At 28.9% G+C, this 21,424-nt stretch overlaps 1 protein-coding gene across 2 annotated transcripts in view; it reads left to right on the plus strand.

Annotated features, from left to right (window-relative positions):
• Positions 1 to 21,424, plus strand: part of LOC129965520 (glutamate-gated chloride channel-like) — a 253,593-nt gene that overhangs the window by 123,055 nt on the left and 109,114 nt on the right. The window contains exons 2-3 of one of the 2 annotated variants that reach the window (XM_056079489.1): positions 13,263 to 13,347; positions 19,677 to 19,718. In XM_056079489.1, coding sequence (XP_055935464.1) covers positions 13,271 to 13,347; positions 19,677 to 19,718 — 119 coding nt within the window. In that variant the 5' untranslated portion in view covers positions 13,263 to 13,270. The remainder of the gene's footprint in view (positions 1 to 13,262; positions 13,348 to 19,676; positions 19,719 to 21,424) is intronic. The other variant, XM_056079490.1, reaches the window with a different exon arrangement.

Raw genomic sequence — 21,424 nt, forward strand, 5'->3', positions numbered from 1 at the left:
AAAATTATTTTCTAATTATTTTTATTCAAAAGAAAACAAATATTTTTATTTTATAAATTGAAACTTCCTTTTATTTGGAGTCGTTCTGATTTGCCAATATGCTAAGAGAAGTTATTTATAACTTATAATAGCTATAAATAAATAATGATATCACGATATATCGAAAAATATCGATATGTGTTTGATGATAAATCGCGATTGTGAAGTTCCGTCATCGCCCATTCCTAATACCAACCTGATACAAACTATCAGTACAATATAGCTTATTTCATCATCCTTGGTGTTGTTATTTTACCTTTTTATTTATATTTTTTATCCTCAGCCAATACTGTACTTTATCCCATGTATCGGTGCACATATTGATGAATAATTCTCGTCTTTTCCTATGCTAACTATATTAACAAACTTTTTCACTTCCTCTTCCCATTCACCCATCAATCACTGTCCAATCCAAGGCCACAAACTCATCGTCATCATTACCGCTTCCGAAAGAATCAAATCTCAATTTGGAATCAAATTCGTGTCAGTATCAGTTAAGAGTCTTGGCGCAGATGCGAGAATCGATTACCATCGAATGCACGGTATCATTCCAACGGAGAAACATCCGGTTACTGATTGTATCAAGTAAAATCAAATATCAGTATCTACCTGTACCTGACACATTTAAACCAGATGCCAACCCAACCCTATGGTGTTAAATTAGAGTAAAGAAAATGTCTGCACTGGAGTTATCTATTATAGTCAGATATATTTATAGCTATTGAATGTTTTACCTCTTGATTGAAGAATATTGTCTTCTTGGCAAGAAGGCTATCATTTGGACCTTTTTTTCTCTTCTACTTGTGATATACTCAAATTTTATTTGTCATTATTATATTTTTATCCAGGTAGATATAAAAGAATTATAGATATTTTTAATAGGGATTTTAGCTGAAGTATTCGAAAATAAAAATAGAATAATAAACTCAAATTTCATCTAAAAAGAGTTCAAAAAATACCTTTTGCTTTTATTTAGATAATTGAATGTAAATGGCATACTTATTTTTTACTAATAAAATGAATTTGATATATTTTGGTCACATATATGGAAGCTGAATAGTCGATATTTAGTTTCAGCTTATACATAGAACTTTTTATTTTAAAAAGTCGCGTTTTTCTTTTAAAAAAATACAAATTGTGCATCACTTTACGTAATAGCTATGCGATATTAAATCAGTATTAAAAGCTATATTGAGAAATTGCTGGACCATTAAATACGTATTAAAAGTCTGAACAACAAAGTCTGAACAACAAATATTTTCCGATAATTCGAATAAAATACTGCATTCCCAGTTTATTCAAAACGGTAAAATACTTCATAACTTTCATCTTTATTATAATTATTGATCCAAGGATAAATAATTCTACTATAGAAAATCCAGAATATTTTCTTTTCAAATTTTTGGTATACTTTTTATAAAAACTTTACTTATAAATATATTAAAAAATAAAGTATTTGTAAATTGGCGGAAAAAAAAAGTAAATCATCGTCAACCAAAGTCGCTAACCATCTTGGAAAAAATCTTAGCATCGTGTATGAAACGGATCTTGGTGTTTTTTAAAAATCGTCAAGTAAATTTCGGAATGCAATCATCTTGACGAAATCTTGGTACCTTATGTAAAAATGGATCTTATCATAATATGATAAACGGCAGGTAAACCCGGGAATGTAACTATTTGGAAAAATTTGCTATGTTATGTATAATGGAAAATATTGCATCTTAGTGAAATCTCGGTATCTTACATATGATGAAGCTTGGCGTTCTTGGCGTAATGTGAAAGTCGCCAAATTCACCTACAAATTATGAAACCAAGATTGATTGGTACCAATTCAGGCAGGACCAAAATGGCTTTTCCTATTGCCCTTTTTTCACACTTGTTTATGATTTCATAATTTTCACATTTGTGAATGACAACAAGGAAACTATTGCCTGAAAAATATTTTTATTTTATATTGAGTTTCAAATATATATTTATTTAATGATGTAAGCCTGACAATAGGTCTTTTTTTCCCAACGCAGATTTCTGCAATTATTTAAAGATAATGGTTGCATAATTATATAATAATGAATATAATTGAAGTTGTGGTAATTTAAGCATAGATAATTGCATTAAATATTATTTTCATTGAGAAATATGAAAATGAACAAGTAAATAAGTGTTTTAATTCTCGTTAAATAAATAAAATAAGAGATTAAAATATATTTCAAATATGAGGATCAATACGCATATAAAAAAATTCTCATAAATATGTGTTTTCCTCTACCATATAATTAGTCAAAAAAAAAAAACGGCAAACATTTTGGAAACGTTTCGGAAATTCACATCTTTTATCAGACAAATTCGGAACATAATTAGACACAGTTCCACAGTTTTAAACATATGAATTCTTTCGATTCTGATTTTTGCTATGCTACCGGTTAAGCCTAATGTCTTTTTTATAGCTCAGTTACATTTCACTTCCGTGATTAAATCGAATGCATTTTTTTTTTCGTCTAATAATTTAATAAGTATTCCCAAACTTCTGAACCGTTTCCAACTTATATATGTCATCCATTATTCAAATTTTGAAGTCAAAATGTCAACGCTTCAAAAATGTTTGTTTTTGCTCTGAATTACTTTGAAAGTAAAACAAGGAATGCGAAAATAATCTTTATTTTTGTATACTTAAGTAAGTTAAAAATTCTTTTATGTATCCATAAGATTTTTTAAAGTAACGTTTTATCATATTCTTTCGTTTCTCTTTTGAGTATTTATTTAAAATTTCTTTTAAAAAATAAAGCAAAAAATTAGAATTTTTAAAATTATTTGAATTTTATAGTTTTAAATAAAATTTAAAAGAAATTAGAGATATCCAATAAAATTACGTTGGACTTTAACAGGTTAAAGTAATCACAGTTCGGACAGAGATACAATTCCAAAAAGGTTTTCTTTTCCCTCCAAAATTCAGACATGATTAAAGTTGAATATTCCTCAAAAATCTTTATTTTTAAATATTTAAGTATGTTAAATAGAATTTTAAATACATATCCATAAAAAAATTTTAAACAACCTTTTATCATTTTCTTCTCTTTTTCTTTAAAAAATTAGTAAAAAATTAAAGAATTTTTAACATTATTTAAATCTTATGACTTTTAACCAAATTTAGAAGAAATTACTGATATCCAGTCTTTAAATTACCTTGGGCGTTAACAGGTTAAAGTAAACAAAGCTCAGACACACACAAATTTATATATAATTCAGAAAATGTTTTTTCAAAATTCAAACCGATTAAATTTGAAAATTCATCAAAACCCTTTATCATATTTCTGTGACAATATATACTCCTTATGCATGGCTCATACAAGCAAGCAAATTTTAAGTCTCATGCAAAATTTATCAGATCCAGAACTCACCTCCAACAATAAAACTCTTATCCTTATCACAATGCAATTCCTGGGTAATCTCGGCAACTTTCCGTCAGAAAAAGTCATTCATCATCGAAACACGCTTATCTGAAATCCACCCGGCCACACTCGACGGGAGGATTGGTCAGATTGTCTCAAATCATGTTGGTCTTCATTTATATTCTATCCCGGAATACCCAGATATTATTATAGGTGTTTTCTAAATGATTCCATCTTTATTATTAATTCTGAAGTATTCTTTCTCTGTCATAGTTTATGTACATAATTGTTTACGTCTTGCGTTTTCAGTTTTGTAAGCAAAGGGCGAGCATTGTTATCAGAAAATTTGATAGAGATTTGCATAAGTTATTACGTTTGGATTTCATAGAGTAAGTTTAGTTTAATTTAATTTAGTTTAATTATATTTACGTCGCATTTTAAAGCACCACTAGGGCTATTTTGGGGACGGACATCATAATTTTGAACCACGGTCAGATGTTAAGGACGACACCCGAGCTGGTACCCCCTCTCCAAATTTCCATACCATATCAGAGGAAGGATTCCTAGAGTTAGAGAAAAGGGTTTGGAATTATGTCTTATGTTCAACTGTCTGCCTATCAAACTCGCAAATGGAATGATCCAGTGGCATATTTCCGATTACGCAGATTAGAGAATTGTTTTGAGTTACTAGACTGATGGGGAGGGCTGTCTTAGATAGGTCGGTTAAGGAGAGGTTATTAGCTTAGTTGTTAAATAAATTAACACATAAAAAATACAAATTTTATTAATATAACAACTAGAATACGTTTTTTCATAGAATTAATAAAATACGACATAATTAATTTTTAGTGAAATATTATTATTCATTCCACTGCTTATGTTGTGCTTGCTTTAAGCAATAAAATATTTATTTTTATTGTTATACTTGAATGAAAATTATTATTTGTTTATTATTTGTGTAATAATAATGAAATGATTCATGTTGCAGAAAAGAATTTATTAACTATAATTATTAATTTTCCAAGAATTTCATTATTTTTATCCTTTTTTTACATAATCAACATTAAAATAAAAAAAGTAAAAGTATGTATATTTAAACAAAGATGCTAAAAAAAAAACTATCATAAATTATTAACATATTTAATATGTTAAAAAATGGTCATAAATTATTAACAAATTAATTATGTTAAAAAATATGCTGAACTGAATTGGCTAATTACTAAAAAAGAAATCTTATAATGTGCATAGCTTTTAACTGCAAATAAAACAATCTAAATAGATAATATTTGTCATGGTGTCCTTGCACTTAAATAGGAGACACTTATCAAATTGAATTAAATCGAAAAATAAAATTTTGTAAATATATATAAGTTTAATTTCCTTCACCACATCATGAATCTTTATAAAGAAGGCCTTTTTTTTCTAATGCATTAATAGTTGGAAGAAAAAAAACTCCAACAGATAGACCTTACAAATCGAACACAAACACAAAACATGTATTATCGTACAGATGTTCATTGCTAGTTGTAATAAAAAAGGCAGAAAAAAAGGAAGAAAGAAAATCACTAAGTCATTGATGTACAGAATCTCTTTTATAAGTTCGGTCTCACAAAAAAAAAAGTTTTATTATTTCTCTGAGAAAATAATATTTCCTTTCATCAAACAGCTGATTCAAATATTTTTTTAACCGTCTCTCAGGTGCTATCGATATTAATATCCTTTATTTATCTGCGTGTTGCCACTCACAACTCAGGAAAATATACTACATTTATATATTTCCAGATTGCTGCTTTGCTTGGCGAAAGTTTGCTTGTATAAATGTTTCCGTTAAATTAAAAAATATAGAAAAGGAATAATGAATACCAGCGAGAATTGTATCTACAAGATTTTATCACAATTCTCGAATAAAGGTGTAATCCTACTTCCCCAAATAAAATTCTGGATAAGACCGCGAATGCTTTGCATGGCGCTGGCGAGCAATAATTACGAAAATATTGATCGTTGTCGTGAAATTAGCATTTTTACTGAATCCATCATGTGATCCTTGGAGATGTTCTTGGCGATAATTCTCTGGCATTTAGCAATAGAAATTCGAAAATAGAATGTGTTTTAGACCCGTTGTTTCCAATCAATTGAAATAAAAATTTGACACAAAATTAGAATTTCAATCAATGACAAAGCAAATTTCATACAGGTCATTGTAGTTTTGAGTTTCGCTTTTATATGATTGTGAAATACAGATTTAGAGGAAATCAACCCTCTTGAAAAATTTGGTTCCAAATTTGATAAATATATATAATGAACCAAATTTCATCCATCGAACTCTCTTCGTTTTGTAGTTGTGTCTGGATAGACGGACTCCTAATGAATAAATTTGGCACAAAATTTGATAGAAATCACAATTTTGGTTTGAAGACCATATAATTTTTTTTATCCTTGTCATATACAGACAGACAATAAAGGTGTTATCCCATTTCCCCAAGTAAAATTCTGGATCCTGGATAAGGCTGTTAATTCTTTGCATGGCGCTGGAGAGCAATAATTACGAAAATATTGATCGTTCTCGTGAATTTAGCATTTTTACTTCTATCATGTGATCCTTCGAGATGTTCTTGGCGACAATTTCCTAGCATTTAGCAATAGGAATTCGAAAATAGAATGTGTTTTTCGAACACAGGTAGCTCTGAAACGTAGAGATTTGTCAAAATCTCGAATTGGATTTTTATTTTTTTATTTTTACGATTACAGTATTTACTTTATACTTCATATAAGAGAAAGTAAACAAAAACAATATGAAAACTGAACATGCTTGATCGAATGGATAACTTTAAAAATGCTTTAAGGCGCACCATTGTATCTTTCAAATAATCACTTCAAATAATAAATTTCCAATTATTTTATAAGCATTAAACTACATAAGAAAGAATTGTTTAATAAAGAATGACATATTTTTAAATTCACATTTTTTTAAGAATTTAAAATTATACAACAGCATAATTTTCAGATTTTAAATGGAAAATTTCGGTGATTTACATTAATTTTGATTCGAAAATGCTTATTTTTATTTATATAAATGGAAATGAAAAATAATTTTGCAAGGACTACAGAAATGAATATTTTTTCATTCCATCTCTTGACATTTGCAGCAAATTTAAAACCGTAAATCTCTATCAAGTTTTAGATCAAATCCTGTAAATGACCTCGTGCGTTATTTGAAATATTCAACATACAGAACAAACCTGTGGACTATTACTGAGAAAAATCGTCTTTTTATGTTTTGACTCCAAAATTTGCTTTTCATAAACGTTGTTTCTTCTTCGTTCAATGTAGCTTTTTGATATCTATTAACCCTTTAAATGGCCATTTTTTTCTAGTCGTATTATGTTAAAATATTTTTAGGCTTGAAATTAGAATAAGGAAAGGGATTCATTTAATTTATTAGATAAATTTAATTTGATTAATTAATTTGGTTAATTAATAATTAAGTAACAAACCAAGACACATCATTTTGTTTGAGATAAAGAACCGAAGCATCTAAGTTTCTGTATTTCTAATAAAAATTGTCAGAACTTATGCCAACCTACATAATTTCATACAAAGATGGATAAATTTGGTGGGAAGCATACTTCCCACGGCCCTAGAAAGGGTTAACTGTGGCTTTCTGGCATTAAAGGATGACAACCTTTGCAAATAAAAATCCCGGATTATACATTTCAATATTAATAATAATCTTTAAATTATTGATTGTCTGTAAGTCTATCTTTTCTTCAGTATATAAACGTGTTGACTCAAAAATGCAAAGAACTAGATAATTGAAATTTGGTATGTAACTTGGATATTGAAATCGTAGCTTTGAATCAAATTTTAGGTTGAATCTATCAAAGGAGCTGATTCGGTATGTGTTTATTTTTACGGCCCCTAAAAATGTATAAAATCAAATGGAAAATAATACAAACCACTGCCAATCATCATGGTAAAAAGTTTAGCATTTTGTATAATAAAACTTCGTGAAATCTGAAAATCTCCAAGTAATCCCAAAAATACAACTGCCAGCGACAGTTTCGCAACTTATCTATAATGGAGCTTGGTGTAATTTGAAAATAGCGAAACCCATTATTTTTGACATAATCTCAAAATCCACAAGTAAACCCAGTAGCCGTATTTCGATTTTCTTGATGAAATATATCTGAAACTAAGTACAAAACGCATCACATGATACTGTAATTATATGAGAACGCCGAAGAGATAAGATTTACACTGATAGTATTTTGTGATGAAACAGTAATATCAGCTATTTTATGGTTTTTATTTTTCTTTTTCACTGAGACCGAATGAATCCCAAAACTGCATCATCTTTTAAGCTATCTTTTTCTGAACATTTTAACTACCTATTAACTTTTGCGATCAAAATATTTCGTAGAATATTAGCTGCGATCACTTTTGATTGAATTTTTCATGTATAACTTGAGGCTATAATTTTTTCAACAAGGATTTTGAACTACTAAACTATCAAAGACATTAAATCTCGTTATTTTAATAGATTTAAAACTTCTCCTGTTTACTAGGCACATAGCCCTTCTTAATGGGGGGGCAGTCCAAAGATGTCACAATATTATTATGAAAACTTGTCTGAGAAATCTATTTTAAAATTTTGCTGTTTTTTACTCATAATCATTTTTTTACTTTAATCATTTTTTAATGATCAAAGTAATCATTTTTTTACTATAATAATATAATAATCATTTTTAATCCTTTTTTACATCATTTATTAATCAGTTTTTCATTAATAATAATAATCATTTTTTTACTTTTTGATTCTTCCTGCTCAGATACTCAGGAATCTATTTTCTTCAGCTTTTTGCAATGAAAAAAAAAATCATATGATGGAAACTTTGATGAAACAATGAAAACTGTTTGAATTTCAAAGCCGTAAAGAAATCTATTGTGTAAAATTATACAAAAACCTTTTTATAAAAGTTATCAAGATTCCGAAACATTTTGTATTTCAATTAATTCAGCATCATTAAAAAGATAATTTTTTAAATTTTAAAACATTGCAAAAAAAATCAGTCGTTTTATAATATTTTCGGAATTTAACGAGGAAAGAGCTGAAATCTTGCTTAATTTTTAATTAATTAGAATTTAATATTTTTTTAAAAAAAATTGCTTTGAGGGGTATATTTTTTAAAAGATATATTACCAAATTTAAAATAAAAATTTGTTCTATGTAAAATGATCTGGCTCATTAGATCTCCAAACACATTCATACGTTATCCTTTATTATTAGTAGAAATATAACTGTATAACATACTATTTAATATCAATATTTAACGATTATATAATTTTTCTATATAGCATTTTACAGACATATCTAGTTCAAATTTCGTTCTACTAGATGATTCGTATAGCTAGCTACCTATACAGTCAGTTTAAAATGACAAGCAAAAAATAAATAAATAAAAATAAAAATAAAAAAATAAATTAAAAAAAACAAGTGTTTACAAAAAAATTTATTATTTTAAATTTTTTTCTTAATATGAGAAAGAGCTAAAAAGCCTTTCAGCCTAGTCAAAGGCGTGATATTCCAAAAATAACGCAAGGAAACGCAAAATTCTGCTTAACCGAATGCTCAAAGTACCAATTACCCCCAGAAAGTAGAGCAAGCACTCCACCGAAACTCTGCGATCATAGAATTTCCTTTCCAAAAAGCAATCAGCATTTTTGGGAATCGTGTAGCTGTGCAGAGGCGCTCTCCTCTGTATGCGATCGATTAATATTATTTTAACCGACTTCATTCCAATGCTGGAGGCCCGGATTCTCGCGGCCGTCCAGACGGATAATGGGCCAACTTGTCTACTGGGAGACGTCACGTGATCACTATCACGAATATACAATGAAACATTGATAAGCAACTTTTGCACATTTTGCTCGCCAACTGCGCCGTTCCGGTATGCAGGAACAGGATTAAAATGTTTTTGTTTTAGATGAGAAAGCATTGATTAATATTGCATGAAAAAGATTTGATGAAAAAGAAATAAAGAAACCAGAAAATTCGATTTTGGGGCTTGACATTTTAAATACACTTAGTTACTATCGAATTTGGTTAAGTTCTTGCATTAAACCAGCTGGAATGGATAGCTTGCTCACTCCCTAATGGAGATATTACACACACACACACACACACACACACACACACACACACACACACACACACACACACACACACACACACACACACACACACACACACACACACACACACACGTCTAGTATAGCAACTGTATATCTTAAACAAAGAAGTGAATGCTGCAACTGAGTAAATTTTTACTTTCTGGTACATGCAGTATAGAGAAAGTATTGTAATCGTCAAAAAATTCGAGCTCGAGATTTCGACGAATCTCAATTGATTTAGACACCCCTGAGTTCGAAAAAGACATTTTTAGAAAATGTCCGTCTGTCTGTGACAAAGGTAACTTAAAAACACTTTGATGTAGACAAATGAAAAATGGTATTCGCTCTTTATACCAAACCTGTAGATTTCTGTCAAACTTTGAACAGAATGCATTCAGAGGAAGTATGTCTGTCCAGCTGTTCGAATAATAGTTAAAATGATAACTACAAAATGAAGAGAGCTAAATAGATAAAATTCGGTACATGGAATCATCATCAATAATGCAAACTCCAATCCAAACTTTGAGCCAATTCCATCTAGAGGTTGATCGTCTGCTGGTCTGTATTTACAGAATTATGCAAATTCGACAACTCAAAAACACAATGAGTAAAAAAATATCAAATTTGATATGGGATCTTGTGACCATAAATGTAGTTTTGCTTTAATCGGTTGGGGAAAACGCGATTAAAACACAAATTCATATACTACTAACCGCATGCCAAGGATCAATCGCCAAAAAATGCCCCAAAGATGACACGGCAGATTCAGCAAAAATGCTAAATTCACGCCATAGTTTAATCTATGTTAACTATTGTACGCCATTGCCATGCAATACGTCAGGAATAACAACATTATTAGAGAGTATGCAAGAAAGTTTTGGGGTGACCAAGACCACTGGACATAGTTACGCATATAAAAATAATATGCTTCGTAATATAGAAGGAAAAATGATAAATGCATTTTGGATTTCTCCCCACACTTTTTCTCTATCAAATGACGCACAGGTTCTTCGTGGTATAATGAAGAAAATGGTTATACGTTGTTTTTGATTTGGTTTAATGGCACAAGGGCCAATCTAGCCATACCGCACAAATTTGATGCAAAGATCACATACCTTTTGAATTTTACCATTATCGTGTTAGAAGACAGATATAATTTGGAAATTTCATGTTTCAGACTCAGGGTGTACTGAATAGTAGAGTTTCGTCAAAATCTCGAGTTTGAATTTGTTTTGACGATTGTACTAATCTCTGTTTGGATACTTCGCATCCGAGAACATAAAACTCGGTTGTTTAAATTTAGGTTGTCATTTTCTCTCTATTATATAAAAAAAAGTTATATAAACATTGCGTTTTATTTACTTTGTGAATGATAGATAGCGAGTCACCTGAACCATGGCGTTTGAGACTTGTTTAGCCAGTATTGTTTGACATATTTAATGAAAATTATTATTACGTTGTGGTATTTATATAGGACTTGTTGATGAAATTGTAACAAAAAAAAAGAAAAGTAACGGTTTAATTAACATCAAATAAATTTAATACAATATTATTTATTAATTCTACTTTTAAACACACCGTTTGTGGTAATGTGGTGGTTGCTTCATAAGCCAGTTAACAGCCTCCGGACCAGGGTGATCACTTTTGTAGAGTGGTTATGTTACGTGGCTACGGACACTGACATCGCGGAGTCTGTTCTCGGGAATGCAATCTCCACAACAATACTAATAAACAGCCTTCCAGTTTGTTTCCTTTTCGAGTAAAGGAAACGTTTTCGTATCTAAGTAATACAAGTGTTAACCTTGCCCTTTTTTAAAAAATAATAACGGGGTGTCCAGCGATACCAAATGAAGAAAAAAAAAGGGAAGAAACGCTTAGCGAGAATCTGCCATTTTGAAAAGAAAAGCTGAGCCTGAAGCTGCTACATTTGCTGCAAAATGTGAAAAATTGAGTCAAAAAAGATATTGGAGATATGAGCAAAGAATGTTCTCATTATGAGACTTTGAGTTTTGAATCTGAATTAGGCCGATCGATAGATGAATGTTGTCATCATGGAAAAATTAAGCTTTCAATATTGAACGTATAGCCAATGGAGTTTTAAAACTTACTAACTGAAAATAAGCGAACATCAGGTCATCACTCGGACAACATCGGGGTTGGCGCTTGAAAACGAGCAGGGGGCGAAGCCTCACAAGTTATGTACAAGATAATTTCCGTTTATTAAAAAATAAATTTCATATTCTAAAATTTGCAAATTCTGAATTTAACTACAAAAGGTCATCGATAAATCCTACTTGCATTTGTCAACTGTATTATGGATCAGTTGGCATTTTTCTCGTATAAAATGCAAATAGTACTTTTAAATTATTAAAAAATTTCAAGGGAAAAAATTCTGCGGATGGTGAGATATCAAAATCTAGACTTAATTTCTTGTTTTCTAACTTTATTCTATTTTTCTATTACTGAGTTTCATTGCTTGTGTGATTTGATTTGCATGATACAAAATACAGAACCTAGACTACAAAACAAATAGTGAAATTACTAATTTAGAATGCAAAACTTTCAAGGAACGCGTATTACATCCCCCTACAAGCTTGGGATACTGCTTTAATATTTACTGGTAAATAAATTGATTTATAAATGGCATTATTGTTTGGAATAAGTTAAGGAGAAAGGAAGAATTGTTTCATATGAGGGTTGCTTTTTAAGTTTTTACAAACGACTAATAGAAGGCGCTACTGAAATTTATCTTCAGAATATTTGTAAAATTCACTTTTTTTAATAATTTTTAATAATTCCCTTTTTTTAAATCTTTAATAATAATAATAAATATTCTAAGAGAAAATTTTACTTTTTTAATTTTTTCATAAATAAATTATAAATCACAAGGATGTATGGCACAAAACATTATGAGAATCAGTATTATCGTCTGGTCATAGAACAATCAACACCCATTTCATTCTATGAAGAAATAGTCACGTATGTGAACGATCCCTATTTCCTATATCTATTACAATAAAACTATTACAACTATTTTTCAAAAGCTGTTTTAAAAGCTCCAATCATAAAATGTCATGAAAGCATTTTGATGAAATGGAAAAACAGAAGAAACAATATATGTCTCACATAAAATAGAGTAACTGGTGAATAGAATAAAAACGGTAAATGTATATTGAAACATGGGAAAAAATTAACAATTTACATCATTTAATTACTTTTTATTTCTGGAATAATAAAGAACCTTTCGACAAATATTCAAAACATGCCAACAGTTCTTTTCTATGTTAGATCTTTTAACACTACGTTTGAAAATGAATAATGTTGCCAGTTTAACAAAAATATTTTTTTTTTGCAAACGATTTTGTCGCGCAAAAAATGAATACATAATAGTGAGAAATATTCCTATTATGCTCAATTTATTGCGAATATATTAAAAGCGATATGAAAAATGACGAAAACGTTTGGCTGCTGTCCAAAGTAGTTGACCCATATAAAAACCATTAACTAAATGTGCATAATATAGGCAGTAGTTCCCTTTCTTCATTCAGTCAGTACTTTTACTGATTTCATCTAAACCCTTTTTTTGTGTGTATCAAATACTTCTTTAGAATTTTGATAACGTCGTCCATCATTGTGAGAACTGAATGTTTTTCTTTCTCTTTTCAGGGGTCCAAATGTGGGCACTCTTTGTCCTGACAGTGATGGGTATCCGGGTGGCGTCCACCTTCCAAATAGGAGCCTCAGACAACAAGTAATCATGCCTCCATCTTTTTTATTATATAATAGTATTTATTATTAAATATCAGTAATAAATGGTAGCTTGTTATTAGGTATGTTAGTAATTAAATGTATACAATTCAGAATCATATAGTACAGCGGTTCCCAAACTGTTTGGTTATAAAACATAATTTCATACACACTTTCTAAATATACAATTTAAAAAACTGAACACATTTAAAACATATATACATGATGCGTATTTAATATATTTTCAACCCCCCCCCCCTTCAACCCCCCTTCTGAACGACAACATCTATAGACATGAAAGAGGTGACTAAACATAGTAAAAAGAATGTAAAGGGGATAAAATGGATAAGCTACTCTATCAGATCGTTTATGGCGCTCTCTGGCGTAAACTCCTGGGATTATTGTTGCTTTTCTTTTTCTGGAAAGCAGTACAGGCTTTTAGATAAATATGAATTGCACAATTGTAGGGCATTTTGGATTTAGTACAAAAAGGTATTTGAGACAAATTAAGCAAACAACAAGACTAAAATTGTATATTTCTTTGCTCGTGATTTCCGCAATTGTAATATTACCAAAACACGTTAAAAAGAGAAAAAAAAAAATAACTTGCTATTACAAATTATCTTTCCATTGATCAAAACGTTATCCATAATCAACTATAAAAATTTGAGCCACTGATCGAATTTTACTTTTCACATTTTTTTAGCACATCAATTGATGCGAAAACACACGGAAAAAATAATGCATCATCAAAGGACAAATGTTGTCAGAAAGATCACATATTCTTGCTATTTGAGTAATTCCCACAGTTAATAGTAGATTGGAGTCATTTTTGCCTCTCAAAGAATAGCATTTTGACCTTTTATCTATTTGCTCAGCTTGATCTCTTATCGACTGACGTTGTAGTTTTGGAAAAGGCGAGCAAATAATGCGCACAAAGTATCTTTTTTTTTGCACTAAACTGATAACGTTCTTTGTAACTGATATCCTTCCCTATCTTGTACGCTAATCCCAATAGGAACGCTAAATCTCATAGTTTTCCATCAAGTGCACCGTAAGTGATCTCGTCGAATGGTGCATACCCGTTCTTCTAAACCTAGACACCATTTTTATGACTATAGATGCTGTCGTTCAAAAAGTAAGGGATTTACATATGGGTATATATATGGGTATATATTATATATTTTCCCTATATATAATATATACCCATATATGCCAATAATAAGTAAAACGTTTTATAAAAAGACAAGAAAATTATTGTTGATAAATAAAATAAAAAAATCAATATTACTTTGCTGTCAATATGTAAGGAAAAAAAAAAAAAACACGCGATTAAGATTAAAAATAAAAAAATACCCAATGGGATATTTAACATTGTTTCATTCCTTTGAGAGAGCTAATATCTGAACTAAAGCTTGATAGTTACACTTTCAGCTTATTTTTTGTACTTATGTTTCAAATATACCAAAGTTGAGAATACGCGTTCACATGTAAGAGATCGTGAATCCCATCAAATATCTCAATGCAAGTTTGCAAAATGCCGAATACTGTTGCCAAACATTAATCCAAAACGGAGCCAATAATGTTTTTCTAAAAAACAATATTAATGCCTGATTTTATGTTCATTCAATTAACGGGGGCTCTTCATTTGATGGCATTTTCCCTTCCTTTATGCAGTCTTTTTCAAAATTACTTCCAATCCATTGGTTTACCTCTTCAGTTTCCGAAAACATCACCTAAAACAATTATGACAATGGAAACAATACCAATACGCTATCAGTATAAGCCCATAAAGTGAGAATCACTGATACAGTAGTTAGATCTTGCAAACGGAATATCGACTGATATGGCAAATGAATTGATGCTGATATGGAAAGATAGAATGCGTAGGAAAAAATATACTGTTCTAAATATCAAAAAACAGAGTAAGTGCTTTCAATTTTACGCAGTCGAAAATCAGGATAAAGTCTAAAATCAAAATATGAATTTGTAAATTCAAATTACAAATTCGCAGATACGTAAATAGCAACAGGACTTTCAATTTATTCTTTATGTATACTGTGAGAATTTTTATAGACAAAAGGAACAGTAAATCTTTACATTCGAGCGTTATTTTAGAAATACTTTCTATCTCCAATAATTATAGCCAAATTATCTTCCTTGTTAGGATACTAAATTCAATGATAAAAGTCTTGCAAGAACTGTATTCATCTTACGTTATTAAAGAATATGTTATTTGTATAGATTATATCAATATGCCCAATGATCTATAGTGAAGATATTCTAAGCTTGAACTAAATTAAATGATAAAAATGTCAAACATTCTACGTCCTTCGTAGAAGAACTGTATTCTTCTTTCGTGATCACAGAATATGTTATTAGTATAGTTTTTATCAATATGGCCAATAATCTACCGTGAGATATTCTAAGTTTTACTAAATTAAATGGCAAAAATATCATGAACATTCTACGTCATTCTTGCAAGAACTGTATTCTTCTTACATTATTACAGAATATGTTACTTGTGAAACTCATTATCTACATACCCAGTGTTCATCTTGGTGAGGCTCCAAGCTTGACTAAATTGATAAAATTATCACGAATATTCAACATCATTCGTGTAAGAATTTACATTACCACAGAAATATCACTTGTATAGTTTTTATCAACATGTGCAATGATCTATCTTTTTGAGGTTCGAAGCTTTACTAAATAAAATGCCAAAAATATCACGAATATTCTACGTCATTCTTACAAGAACTGTATTCTTCTTACATTATTACAGAATATGTTACTTGTGAAACTCATTATCTACATACCCAGTGTTCATCTTGGTGAGGCTCCAAGCTTGACTAAATTGATAAAATTATCACGAATATTCAACATCATTCGTGTAAGAATTTACATTACCACAGAAATATCACTTGTATAGTTTTTATCAACATGTGCAATGATCTATCTTTTTGAGGTTCGAAGCTTTACTAAATAAAATGCCAAAAATATCACGAATATTCTACGTCATTCTTACAAGAACTGTATTCTTCTTACATTATTACAGAATATGTTACTTGTGAAACTCATTATCTACATACCCAGTGTTCATCTTGGTGAGGCTCCAAGCTTGACTAAATTGATAAAATTATCACGAATATTCAACATCATTCGTGTAAGAATTTACATTACCACAGAAGTATCACTTGTATAGTTTTTATCAACATGTGCAATGATCTATCTTTTTGAGGTTCGAAGCTTAACTAAATTAAATGACAAAAATATCACGAACATTCTGATCATTCTTAAGAGAACTGTAATCGTCTTGCATTACCATAGAATGTTATTACATGTCCACAGAATATTTTGGTAAAACTCCAAGCGTGACTAAATTAAAGGACAAAAATATCACGAATTATGAAAAACATTTTGTTTCACTCGCCTTGAATGTTTTGATAAAGAAGAATTTAGTGATCTACATGAAATGTTGATCACGTCTAAAGTGGTCGATAAGTATAATATGCTTAATACAAGATGTTGTTTTACTGCATATTCGCTTTTTTATTCATTTATTTGCTCTTGTAAATCTTTTCTGTATTGATCAGCAACAAAATATTCCATATCGTGTTTAGTTCCATTACCAGGTTTGATGGTATGGATCCATTTCTCGGATACAAATGACTCTGAAAAGATAAATTTAATTGCAAAAACAAAAGCGAATATGCAGTGAAATATCATCTTGTATTAAGCATGTTTATTTTGTATTGGCGATTTTCTATGTGATCAACATTTTAGTGGACCACTAAGTGCTTCTTTGTATTTTATAAATCTTCTATCATCTACAGAGAACCCTGTATATTTATAAAACTTCTATTGTGTAGAGAGAATACTGTTTATTTATAAAAAATCTATCGTCGAGAGAGAATCTTTATATTTATAAAACTTTATCATACAGAGACTATGCCTATATGCCATGTTAATCTTGAAAGGATCAAAGCAAAAATCATTATCTTTAACTTAAAGAGGACTTTATGTTATATATTATGTTTATGTTATATCCTGTATATTTATAAGACTTCTATTATCTAGAGCGAATCATGAATATATTTATAAAACTTTTGTCCTCCACGGAGCTCTCGCAACTTATAATGATATCACATATATGCCCACATCATGTCACATAAACAAGTGCTAAAAAGAATGATAAGGATGACATGGAGATGATTTTGAGGCAGTCGCAATATTAATTTTAAATTACTTAGGTAGAGATGCTTCTTTTGAAAACTACAAAATTTTTGAGATTTGACTAATTTATCCACATTTTCAAGATTATTATTTAAAAACATTGTGTTGGTTTGACTATGCCTATATGCCATGTTAATCTTGAAAGGATCAAAGCAAAAATCATTATCTTTAACTTAAAGAGGACTTTATGTTATATTTTAAATAATTCTATGAATTAAATTTTATTCTCTTTATATAAATCAAATAATCGGACTAGAAAAATTGAATTGAGAATGGTTCTAAAATGAAACAACACTTCTAAATTTTCCATATTGCAATTTCCATCAATTATAAAAATACAATATTGAGTTTTGAAACAATTTTTAAAAAAATTAAATTGCATCAGAATTGTTTCGTACCAGGTGTTGGAAAATACTCGGTATATAGCTGACAACACTCATTTTATAATTTGAATAGCTGCTTTGGTATATATAAACTTTTAGTTGTTACCATTTAGAAATTTCTTTGATCGAAAGATCTAGACTGTTGACGGTAGAATTCCCTGTACTTCCTTCATTAGCAACAAAAAAACACGAATCGATTAAATTATTAGAGAATTTTATATGTAGAATACAAAAAAAGTTTATGAAATGGCAATGACTTTCCGTAGGTTTTCAAATAGAATATTAAAATCAAAGAACCGAATGTAAAACTGATTATTTTATTCACTGCTAATTATCACCAGAAACTACCAAATAAATACCACAGAAACCTTTTGCTGTTTCATAAATTTCAGTCTCTAAAGGACAATTATACCTAATAAACAATTTGCAACGCAAAACAGAACCACATTCAATCCATTATTCACAAGATTACATCAATTTTGAAGAACTCAAATGTTTGCACGAGCCAAATGCATAAAGCTCAGATTTGTCTGAGATCACCAAAAAATTATAAAAATGTAGTTTTTATTCCGGAAACACAGTATTAATGAGAAGATGGTAATGGTAAAGTTCACATTTTCTTTTTAACCTTTTGCACTTTTGGTGTTTCTGCTGCCAACTTTACTATTTCGAAGCATATTTTATCTCTAGTGGCGATATCAAAAAATGATTGAAGATGGACATCCTTAATACTAGCTCTTGTAGGAGACGTTTTATAAGTGACGTTTTATAAGTTTTTATAAGTGAAAATAAATACTTGCAATAGTTTGTACTTCCAAACCTGTAAATTATATGACGATTTTCGAATGTTTTCAATGTGGTTACCTCATTTGCGCAATGTTAGATAATGATTTTATTTCCATGGGAAAAAACTATTAAATAATTATACATATTTAAGAATTTAATATAATTAGGCTCATAGACTTTTTGGAATATAAAAAGTTAATAGAAATCTAATTGTATAGATAATATATAATTAGAATTTAAAAAATTAAACTACAAAAATATCATTAAAAGTTTTATTTCATACTGTTTTTTCAGTGCCGCATGTAACCAGTGGATTGTGAATTTAACAGTCTAGGACTACATGTGTAATGGATTCATTAATTTTTAGAAATGCAGAATTGAAATTTTCTAAAATGTTTTGAAAAAATAATACCTATATCAGAATGTTAGCTTCAGAATCAGTTCTTCATTATATAAGAACACTTAAATAATTAAACGATAACGGAATGATTTGAATTTCCCAAAATATTCAGTGAAGGTTTTCATTTCTTGAAATAGATTACCAAATTTCTTGTCAATCCTAAAAAGATCATTCACAAATCCACATAATTCTATTACATTAAGACATCCAAAGTAAAATATATCATTCGGTGTGTATTGAAAATCTTTAAAAAAGCTCTCTCCATTATATAACAAAGTTTTGAAAATAAAAAGGAGTAAAAATTTTTCTTATTTAAAATGTTTCTAATTGTTGTATATGTTTTAAGGTAAAATCATGAATTGTAAGTTGTAATTCATAAGACCATTTATTCTATTTAAGAAATTTTTTCCTTGGTATGAATTTAAAATGATTTATGTCATTCTATTTTATATTTATTTAAATTTTCATTCTTTCGTAAGTAAGAATCAGAACTAAAATTGAATATTTACTTAAATTAATTCTTTACAGTTACCCAACATTCAATTCAAGTATTTTGGAAACGCACAAAAAGTACGTAACTGTCCCTTTAAATTTTTTCATTTGCTCTTATAAGAAATTTAAAGCAAATCTTTAAAATCTGTGTCCGTCCTAACAGTTCATGTGCTTTTTTTCTGTTGCAAAGCAATAAGTTTCCGCTTTTTTTATTGCTTGAAAAGCAGATATTTACAAGTTATTCCGCTTTTTTTGACAATCTATGTGTTGGTTATTGCTTGAAATGTAAAAAATTATAACATTTAACGAATAATATTATTTAAATAATATTATCTTTAATGTTTTTGAATATTTAGTTTTGAACAAAAAAACCATTAAAGGCTTTTTGATTTAAAAAATCGCATAAAATTCTTTTATGCTTAAGATTACAAATATTAAGTGTTTATATCCGTGCTAAAATATGTTCAATGTTTTTGTGTTTGTAGCAAATAGATTTTTCGCTTTCTCATTGTTTATTTATAAATAATTTCAAACTAACTTGTTGATTGACAATCCATGCATTGATTTGTATTTGTTCTCGAAAACTTTAGAAATTAAATTCTTTAAGGGATAAGTTAATAAAATATTGTTTCTCACAATTAAACTGAAAGTTTATATGTATGTACGAGAAAGTTACTGCAAATTTTGGAAAAAAAATAACACAGTTTTATTTTCAGTACCGGCAAGCCCTCTGAAATCACACATTGAATTAATCTAATTAATAGAGTCCAAAATGTCCCCCTTTTTTAAAATTCTGTCATTTAAATACCATTTTTGCAGGGAAGTACGAAATTATATTGCCTAGGAAAATATATTTTTTTCTTAATATAATGGACCAGAAATTTATAAAAAGACATTAATTTTCACTATACCGATTTCAGAGACATTAGTAAAATAAGAATATACTTTAAACAGACAAAAAAAGTAGAAAGATGAAGTGTTTTGCTTTTCTTTAAATGCTCAAACTGCTCTTCAGTAAAAAACATCATTTAAAGGTATTACCAGAACATTCCAAAAATTTTATGTTTTTTCATAATTTTCGCTTGTATTATGAGAGCATGAAAGTTTTTTTAATGTTCTTTCCTAATTACTAAATGTAACATATATTTATTTAGCTACAACATTTATTTTCTTCAAATAAATAAATAAAAAGAAAAATTAATGCTTATCACATTTGTCTCATATTGTCTCACTTTTTTCATATATATTCCTTTATCAAAACAGTACAATTTTCTTTCTGAAATTTGGCTTAACTGACTTATTTTTTTCTTTAATATTCATTACAAATAATAAGATAATTTTTTGCATGATTTTCTATTAAAATTCTTGCCATAACTTTTCTAATTCCAAAGTAAAAATTATCCAATGTAGATAATCATAAGAGGGTAATATCAGGTAATCATAATCTCTTAAAAAACGGTTCTATATTAGTTTTATTAAAAATTTGATAGAGTCATCTCAATTTAACAAATTTCCAAAAGAAAATGAATTTTTTATATTTCTGTATACATACATTACTTTTCAAAAGTATTATCTCGTATTGTAACTAAGAGAAGAAAGAGGAATTGAATTAAGTTCAACAATATCATTTGAAACATTATCAATTTTTTTAAGAAACAAGATAAAAGTTTCCATTTTATAAAAGTTAATATAAAGAAAAAACCTTCAACAACAGCAACTGTAACTTATTACATTACCGATCAGATACGTAAGTTATTCGAAATATCAAAATCAATATGATTTTT

Source organism: Argiope bruennichi, chromosome 4 (genome assembly GCF_947563725.1).
Source record: "Argiope bruennichi chromosome 4, qqArgBrue1.1, whole genome shotgun sequence".
NCBI classification, from domain to species: Eukaryota; Metazoa; Arthropoda; class Arachnida; order Araneae; family Araneidae; genus Argiope; species Argiope bruennichi.